General features: G+C 33.8%; 1 protein-coding gene across 1 annotated transcript; it reads left to right on the plus strand.

Moving 5' to 3' along the window:
- Positions 1 to 720: 720 nt before the first annotated feature.
- xit (xiantuan) lies at positions 721 to 4,206 on the plus strand. The gene is made up of 8 exons (XM_053744343.1): positions 721 to 948; positions 1,119 to 1,391; positions 1,466 to 1,613; positions 1,881 to 2,123; positions 2,438 to 2,543; positions 2,845 to 3,043; positions 3,148 to 3,234; positions 3,708 to 4,206. The coding sequence occupies exons 1-8, from the start codon at positions 890 to 892 to the stop codon at positions 4,183 to 4,185; spliced, it is 1,593 nt and encodes a 530-aa protein (XP_053600318.1). The 5' UTR covers positions 721 to 889; the 3' UTR covers positions 4,186 to 4,206.
- The last annotated feature ends 6,097 nt before the right edge of the window (positions 4,207 to 10,303 follow it).

The raw sequence follows: 10,303 nt of genomic DNA on the forward strand, positions 1-10,303 counted from the left end.
TTATGATGAAAAAGATGGGAATTTGGGTTGCGAAGTATAAAAGTAAAAAATGTATTGAATGACACACAGATGACAATGACAGTGATTAAGTCAGACAAGAATATTTGCAAACACTGTGGACAAACCAATCTAGGTATTTCTATTTCTAAACCATGGAATTAGTAGGTACCATGGAATTTTAGGCTTCCGATACGGGTACCTACTACGGGTTCGATGGAACAAACAAAACACCCTGCATTTTTTATAGAATTAGTAGGTAGGTACGGACCTACTACGGGGTAATGCATGTACCTAAATCTTTCGATCCCATTACGACCTACTACGGGGTACCTACCTGTACCCCGTACGGGGTACGGGGAATACGCATTCGCTAAAAACAATTGCATTTATTTGCAAGTGTAAAGGGGGTGATAGACGCTCTGTTTTCATAAAAAATGTTCACACACTTTCCGCACTCGAGTCAAACGGAAAAAACCTTCAATGTAATGTTTTTAAATCTGTATCATAAAAAAATCAACTCTGTAGGTATTGTTTTCTTTCTCTTTGGTTTTGGGTTCATGTTAATAGGGGTGCGCGCGTTTGCCCTTCCATGGAATTAGTAGTAGTCCGTGTATTTATTAAATCCATGGGCCTTTATATCCATGATGTTCATTTATTCAATACGTTTTGTTTCATCTTCAACGTCACTATAATATTGATGTCAATTTGCAAAAATTTGACAGATGCGTTTTGTTTTTGGTGATTTCGTGTTGTGTTGAGTTGTTGGATGTGTTGATTCCGCTCTGTATTTTACCGGCGAACAAAATAAATTGAACTAATTCATTAAACTCCTACTTACACTAGCTAATACACGCTTAGGAATAGGAGATCTTTTGGATTCTTTAGAAATATGATACTTCAAATTGCGTTATTGATAACAACTGTGAAATTTCTTTTTATACCTTTGTAGTAAGTACGGGATAAAAAATATTGTCTTTACAATAATGTTTTACTACAATTCACCCTCTCTGTTTATTAGCTTTAAGTTTAAAATGGTTTATATCTTCATTTTCATTTAGCTTTGTGTAGAAATTCTAACGGAACATCAAAACTTCAAAGGGAATTTTTAATTTTTGCAGCCACTCTACAGATTTTGAAGTCCATAGAAATTGGTTAGCATTGAGTCACAATCTTTCAGTAAAGGACTGGTACTACGAATCTACATCAGAATGGACTTTAGATTATCCTCCTTTGTTTGCATGGTTGGAGTATGGTTTGTCACATATAGCAAAGTTTTTTGATGCGAATATGTTACAAGTTTCAAATTTAAATTATAATTCGCATATGACAATTATGTTTCAAAGATTGTCTGTTATCTCACTAGATTTACTCTATATACTGAGTGCAAAAAGGTACAGTATGATAATATTACCATCTGCCATATTAATAACTGTAAAAATTGTAATTTGAATATTTTTTCTTAAAGCTGTTCTGCTCTAGTCGCCAATGGAAAGCTACTGGTGTTCATATTATTGGTTTCAAACCCTGGATTGTTAATGGTGGACCATATACATTTTCAATACAATGGATTCTTGTATGGATTTTTGCTGTTTTCTATTTCTCACATGATAAGGGTAATTATTCTATAGTACCATGTTATCCAATGTGGCTACAAAATTGGGGTAGTAGCAGGACACAAAAGTTATGTCACAGTAAAACCAGTCCATTAACATTGCCAAGAAGGCTTTTCTATGTTACAGTCCATAAATTACACTAAAAAGAATATTAAACAGGAAGCATGCTCATAAATAATTTTTATATTTAGTAGACAAAATGAGAGGTAGTTATATGTTGATTGAAATACACAGTGAGATAATGTAAAATAATATTTATGTTTTCAGAGTAATTTCATCCAAGCTGCAGTGTGGTTCTCTCTGCTTTTGAACTTAAAACATATATTTTTATATATAGCCCCAGTATATGCAGTACATTTGTTAAGGACATACTGTTTCACAGTATCCTCTAATGATGGTATTCATACTGCGTGGTATTCATTCTCCTTTGGAAACCTATTAAAAGTCGCTATTGCTGTGATTACAGTTTTTGTTATATCATTTGGACCTTTTATTGATCATATGCCACAGGTGAGATAATGAAGATAATTTGTTGTAAACAACTTTATTTCAATTCTTTATTGCTTCTTGCAACTAGGGTCCAATCATAATAATAACTCTAATTATGCAACAAGAACAATGTTAAACACTTATCTTTGGAGCTTCGGACGATAATACTTTGTAATGGAGATGGAAGAGATGTCATCCATTGCATGATTAATGATTACTTTTTTCTTTTTTTGTTAGCCTATATATAGTTCAAAACTAAACCTGTCTGTTGACTCAACAGTGTTAACAAAAAAGTATTACATACCATTACTTTTATTTGTCTGTATTTCTTATAGGTAATAGCCAGACTTTTTCCATTCAAAAGAGGTTTATGCCATGCTTACTGGGCTCCAAACTTTTGGGCGCTGTACAATTTCACTGATAAAGCTCTTCAGTATGCATGTAAGTAAACTGGTTTAACTATTATGAATGTGAAGGTGAATTTGCTATTTACAGCAAAAAAAGGTACAGCTGGGGGTGTTACAACCTGACCTTCCTCCCTGGGTCCGTGCCCAACTGAACTTTAATTAACTTTTTCCTATTGGTTATCTAGGATGAGAATGTTTTTAGGACTAAGTTTGCCATTTGTTAATAAGTGTAAGAATATTCTTGAACTTTGAAGAATAATAAAGTAAATATATAAAACTGGAAAAGAAAATACCAATGAGATAATATGATGAATTTAACAGATTGTTTATTATAGTGCCAAAATGTGGATTCGCTATACCGAAAGTGGAGGCTGCCATGACAGGAGGCCTTGTCCAAGAATATGACCATGCTGTTCTGCCTTCCATTAAGCCAAGTATAACATTCATACTCACTGTTGTTTCAATGCTTCCTGCACTTATCAAATTGTGGCATCTGGGTGCTGACAGGAGGTATAGAGTGCTAAGCTTTGTTAGGTAAGATATACATATATATTTTTTCTTTATTAGTATGTAGTGATTCATTAGACAAAATATTGAATTTTATTAGTGTTTAGTTGAAAATTGTATATTTCTTTCAGGTGCCTTGTAGTGTGTGCTACGTGCTCGTTTATGTTTGGATGGCATGTCCATGAGAAAGCAATTTTAATGATTTTGATACCTTTGAGGTTAGTATACAGAGTATCGTTAAATGAAAAACATCAATTTATATATGTAAAATGTTTTTCTTAAAAAACGATTTTAACTAAGCCCTCGGGACTTTACGACCGTGGGATTTACAGGATTAAAAGTATCTTATGTGCTATTTCATACTCTCACTCTCTCACCAAATTTCATTGAAATAGTAGATATTGCGTGATTTATTAAAATTATATCCTCCTATTCACGTCCAAACTTTCGCATTTGGATATGAATAAAAATTTTTGAACAAAATAGCGTGTTGCTAATCCTCTAAAGCAAAGCCAAATCTTTAAAATTGTATGCTCTATTTTGTACGTGAACCTTGGGCATCGGGGCGTCACATCTCCGAATATAACACGCGCGGATAAGAGAGAAAAAATATGATAAATAGGATTAGTAAGAAGGATTAAAATTAATGTTAGCAGTAACATTCAGAAGTTCCTTAATAATTTTGTTACAGTTTCTTAGCAGTCCTGGGAGACGTAGATGGAAAAATGTTCCTGATCATATCCACAGTGGGACACTACTCTTTATTCCCGTTGCTTTATCCAAAAAATCTGTTACCTATAAAAATATTCATGTTATTAACGCATATGGCCATAGGCTTCGGTAACATACCGACTTTATATGAAGTTGCGAAAACGAAAGGGGGTAAAAAAAGACGGGCTTTTATGAGATTACCTATGCTTGGACAAATTGAATCATTGTACATATACGGGTTATTAGCTGTTTGTATTTACGAAACTGTCCTTCACGAAGCATGGGGCTTAAGTAAATCCTTGCCATTTCTTCCCTTAATGTTAACTTCTGTTTATTGTAGTTTAGGTGTTATATATTTTTGGATTAATTATTATTATTATTTCCTCACATTCAATCTAAGCAAAGTCCCTATTGTAGGCGCAATGAATCTAAATCAATATGTAAAGAAAGCTAATTAAATTATTTAAATATTCAGTCAACAATCGTTTCATTCGGAGACCCATTTACTTCTTATCTCAATTATTAATTATATATTTAACTGTGCGTGACTCTCGAATGCATCCAAATAATAAGTTTATACATAATTTAATATAAGGTAAATAGGTACAGGACCTACCTATGGAGTTAATAATTCAGTTCAAATATTTTAAAAATTAAATAGTTAAGAACTAAATAGGTGTCTATAACATATATAACATAGGTGCAAATAAGTTATAAGCAATTGCTTATAACTTATTTGCACCTATTTGAATAAATGTCTCGGGGAAATCTTTCGAACTAAGATCAGATTGTTCTTTTATATAGTCCCGAAAACAAGGTGTCCATCACGAGCAATTTATGCGGCGTATTTTGCCTATCTCAAGGCAGGCAGGTAAAACCAGTAAGACCTGCCCCAATCGAAGCACCCTCGTCACGACTCCCTCGGGGCTACCGTAACATATTCTCAGTCCCATAAATATTCCTGTAGACATGCCAACTGTTACTTTTCGATTTATTTGCGCCTTTAGATTAGTCGAGAACACATTTATTCTTGCACAGAAGAGTGGGGAGTCATGTGGTTGTATTTTATCATCTGTCTCTTGACATTCGCTATAGTAAATTTCAGTATTTATCATTAAATCACAAGTAAAACAAATACAAGAAATAAAATTTAATTAAAAAGTTTTGGAACTAAATTTTAGTGAGCACTGGAGTGAATGTTATTTTCAAAACTTTTACAGTCCAAGTAGTCCGCTGTTTTACAGCGGTGATTGAACCTGCATTATGTCTCGGGAGAGCTGTAAATTATCAAATCATTCGGGAAAATACATGGAATACGTAGGTAATACGAAGCAGGTTCGGATCGACACGTACTCTTGTTTACAGTGAATAAAGTGAGGCGTCGATCGCGGTATGAATATTCATAAGTCATAAAATAAAAAAATCCTAGACGTTGGAAGTAGTTCATGTATACAAACCAGTTTCCTCTAGGTATCCAATGTTTCTCATTTTCCGTGTAGCTTGTATGATTATTTTCTGTAAAAATGGCTACTCGTTGCTGTACTTTATAGTACGCACGTTGTTAAATAATTCCTATGATTAAACCTGTGAGAACCAATGACATAATGTTAGACTACCTAGTAGTAAACTTGAGGAACTCATACGAGAGGTACTACCTAGTTAAATTATCTTGGTCTTAATTTATGTGACGCTAAGATTCCATTCCAAATATTCCAATTGTTAGAAAACAGTAATCTGGCTGGAATTGTACCTATTTGGCAAAGTTTGTTTTCTGGTTTTCTGTTCTCTCCTTATTTTGTGTTGAAGACGCGGCTTGCGCGTGTGATTACACGCAGATTTGTTTCCCTCAAATATTTTACGATTAGATAGTAGATAGACCTACCGCCAACTATTAGTGGTTGATAAGTAGTAGAACACACATAGTGAGTAGGATTCCTACCTGACGTCGTCAGTTACCTTCATAGGAAGCAGGTGATGTATAATGTATATACTTATAAAGAAAATTATATTTCATAATGTGGTTTGATAATACACTTGTAGACAGTATGCAGTATGTTATGGTACCAAAAGTTCTATCAATAGACAAAATGTGAATATTTTTCATTGAACACACATGAGCAGGTAGATAAAGGTATTCGTTATGAGTTCAATCGCCCGATCCGTTGGATTGGAAATTTGAAAATAAAAGCGAAATGGAGCGGAAGGAGTTGCTTAATAAGATTCGTGATTCAGCGCTGGCTTAACTGCTTTATGAAAATTGGGGGAAGCAATATCCACCTACGTGTTTGTTCTCTACACACATGTATCTATACGAAAACCAAGAAATTATTAATTAACTATGCGAAAGACCCGTGGCGTGTACCACAGGGTCTTAGAAAGGTCTCCTTAAGGTACATATTTGCAGATATTTAAATACTGAAAGAACGGTAAATTACCTTTATTAAGTAGGCATGTCTGTCTAGCCTTCTACAACAATAAAAACTAAAGGAAGTAAAGAAAACTAAACTGTTCCATCTCTAAGCGAAATAAATAAAGGAGCTATAGAAACCGATACAATTTATGTGCTGAAGGTCCTAAAATGTCTGCAAATTGGATAATGAGATTTCTCTAATTAAGGTGGCCTTAAATCTCGTCTCATCTCGCGGTTCACGGTTTTCCGCTGTTAACGAAGAAGGGGGCCAATTTCACATTTTTACGAGTCTCGGAAAGGAAATTTAATTTGTCTGTCTGGCAAGCTATAAGTCATAAAATTGTTAATTTAGTAAAGTTTATGATCTTTGAAACTCTGTAGACACCACAGAAATCAGGAACACTGAGTTAGGTATGACCTATAAATTTAGTAACTTTCTATACAACAACGAATCAAAAATAATTATTATTTACATATATCCAAAATACATTAGCACGTTTTAGATCTAATGTTATGGGCTTCCCTTTACCACATGAACCACATCACACGCAAAAATACCCACACAGCATTCTCTGTATGACCCAATGGTTGACTATAGATAATGCTTTTAGCATAAAGTCCACCCTTTGTACTCGTATTTTGTGCAAATAAGTTTACCATAGGCACCAGAGTAAGTAGGTGGATGCAATGGCTAGAAGTCGATATAATAGATGCCCTATCCGTTATTACATATGTAAGCAAGGATAAATGCAACCAAAGGCATCGTGTAACGCTCTGCAGGAGCACGTAGCTCAGTTTACGTGCAAGCCGGTTTATGAGTGAGGAGTAGATTGAACACCGCTCCCGGGATTACAGCCCAGTACGTGCTCGCCGCAGAATGGCTGTGCTCATTTCTGTATCAACTCAGGCGCCCGATTGACTGCACTTTGATACAATCTTGCGATTGTTGCCAATTAGAAAAAGCACTAGGACAAACCTATCCCAACTAAATGCAACTAATATTACAAATGCGAAAGCAAGTAGGTATGTTTGCTATCTCTAAACACGCCTTATTTGCTAAACCAATTTTCTAAATTTCGCATAAGTAGGTACATGTAGTGGAGTACGGGTAAGGACATGGGTACCTTTCATTCCGGTGGGAAAGGGGAAGAACCTATATATCATCAGCATTATGATATAAAATACAAGAAAAACATAGTAGTAACTAAGTTAGTAATCTCCATAATAAAATATACTTATGCCTTGTTTTGTTACATTGTTCTCTAGTTCCTACTCTGGCTCTTTTATAAACTGCACAAAAATTTTGCAACACTATCGCTATCAAAGTAGTACTATTTATGTTACGTTACTACTTATGAAACTTATTTTCATGCAGTTTTCAATAAAGGCCTACCAAAATGTCGACACTGCACGCCAAGTGGTAAATACCAGGTGAAGCCATAAAAATCTTTTCAAGTAGATACTTTATGAATTTCCTTATAAATATGATATCGTAGAGAACGTTCGATTCCCGTTCAAGTTCAGAATTTTTTATTCTCATCTAGAGAATGGTTTCACTACAGCTCATGCGGCTGCTATACAGTTATAAGTAAATTTAACACAATCATAAGCTAACTTTGTCGATGTTCCTTTGGGACATCGAGAAACGTCTCAATTAATAGGATCTTATGGGAATTTGTCTATTTAGATTGTATTAGAACATGTTCACGCCAAATTGCCACATCTAACACTGTTTGGTTAGACATGCCTAATTGACATCGCGACATTGCCAAGTTTAGTTAAGCTACAGTATACAGATATTCATATATAGAGCTATTCTATAATAGCTATCTACGTGCTTGCGTTATTTTTACAGATTATACTCAGAAAAATAATATATTATTATTAGAATGTTTAAATCATTATCATCATTAGATACATTAGCATAAAACAAAGTCGCTCCCAGCTGTCTGTCTATCCCTATCTATTCTAGTTGTCTGTATATATATATATATATATATATATATATATATATATATATATATATATATATATATATATATATATATATATATAAATATAAAATATATGGAAGTGATGCCTGAGGGATATATATGTATATCCCTCAGGCATTAGTTACAGACAATATCTATTGGTGAAAACCGCATGAAAATCCGTGCAGTAATTTTTGAGTTTATCGCGAACAGACAGACAAACGTGGCAGAGGTTATTTTAAGAAGCAAAGGAAGGTAACGTATCTCTATCTATTGAATTTAGATTAGTTGATGTCTATATCCGTTCTGCGCAGACTAATTTAAATTCTATTATCTAGAGAGAGACGATTTCAGTAGGTAATAATATCCGACTAATGCAATGATAAAAAAATATATATTGATTGAATATTGATAACTGTCATGGCAATATAGGTTTCCAATCTAGAAAGTCCATCTCACCCGTAGGTTGATGAACTTGACTGACCACATCTGTAATATTTTTGAAGACCTATTCAACAATACTCCACATTATAGGAAAGATGAGAAAATACATCACTCCTATACTTCACTTATAGGACAAAAAAAATGTTTTTTTTTTTAAATTTTATTTGACCACTTTGTAATTAGTTGTAGTTATGACAAACCAATCGCAATTTATCCTCACACAGATAGTCATAATTACAAAAGCACCTAACAGTTCATCACCTACCTATTTGAATGATATTAAAATAATTTTATTTTAATTCAACAAATTTGGAAACAATATTGACTGAAAATCTCGTAAATATTTGATTGTTGTTTGTTAGGCAATACAGGCCAGGAAAGGATGGCTCGATATATTTTTTTAAATTGTGAACTGGTCAGTGCTCAGGTCAGTGAGTTAGAAACAGGTTCATCGACGCGTTTGTGCTTTTCAGTTGCCGATATTTGCTAACAGACTGACCAACCACACCACGCTGAAGAATTGGAGGTGCATATTAATTTTTCAATTGTTGTTTGTTGTTGTATTTTATTTTTTATGTTCATTGACTTGTAGGTACATTAATATGGCTCATTGTCACAGAAAGGAAAACAATACCGATTTGAAAATAAAAATAATAATATGGCCATCTCATCAAAATAATATTTATACTAAAGAGCATTTTGGACATAGATTTTGAGTGTATTGTAAATTTAAAAATTGAATGGCTATGCAATACTCCGCAAACAAGAAGTATAAAAAAAGCTTGTAAAATGTTCCTATGTCTGAAATGATAGTGAACCTACCTAGATCCATGAAGAAAGAACTATGTTTAGTTTCTAGATGCGGATATTATGTCTTATAACTACTTATACCAGGTTTCCTAGCTTTAATTAAGTATCAAAGTCAAGTCAGTCCTTTTATCGAAATGTAAAAATGTTTGGTCACTTAACTAACCACAAATTTTACATTTAGATAAATAACTAGGTGCAGGTACCAACTGGGTATATCACTATAACTCTACACGTAATGGATAAATAATTTATTAAGCTCTTTGAGAAATCGACCCCACTCCTACTGAAAGCCCCAGAATATATTATTTCCATCTAGTTTTGACAGGATAATTTTGCCATTTTATTATTACATACGGTTCTCGTATATACAATGTCTTATTGGTAAGATTGATTATGATTGTATTATCTATTAATAGCTAAGTAGGTTAAGTCGGCAAGTATGTATTGGGGCTGATTTAAGTCAAAAATAATCTTTTTAAAAATGGTTCTTTTAATTGTAAAAAGTCGCCACTTTTGTTTCTTGGTAGTGCGATGTGTTTGAAGGTCGTTTATTTTTTATTAAACAGGTACCTAATTTTTCACGTCATATTCTAAATTAAATACAATTTACCAAAGCTACAAACTACTAGCATTTCGGAACGATCGCTGCTGGTTATGGTGCTTGATATATGGTGCTCACGAGTACTAGGATAAAATGCTAGGTCTAATGTTTGTGAGACCTCGGGACTAAGAGAATCCTCCTGATAGCGAGGAAATACCTAATTTCTTTTTTAGCAACTGTTACGAAACATAATTGTCAACAGGGCTGAGACGTTATAAACAAGGTCTAATTTGACGTTGATGCATATATATGTTGGTAAGTTTGTGTTCTTCTTATTTGGATGAGATCCATTTGATCACATGGCAGAGCGCACACGATCAAAGCGCCTCGCCCTCACG

Source organism: Plodia interpunctella, chromosome 4, assembly GCF_027563975.2.
Source record: "Plodia interpunctella isolate USDA-ARS_2022_Savannah chromosome 4, ilPloInte3.2, whole genome shotgun sequence".
Classification (NCBI taxonomy): Eukaryota; Metazoa; Arthropoda; class Insecta; order Lepidoptera; family Pyralidae; genus Plodia; species Plodia interpunctella.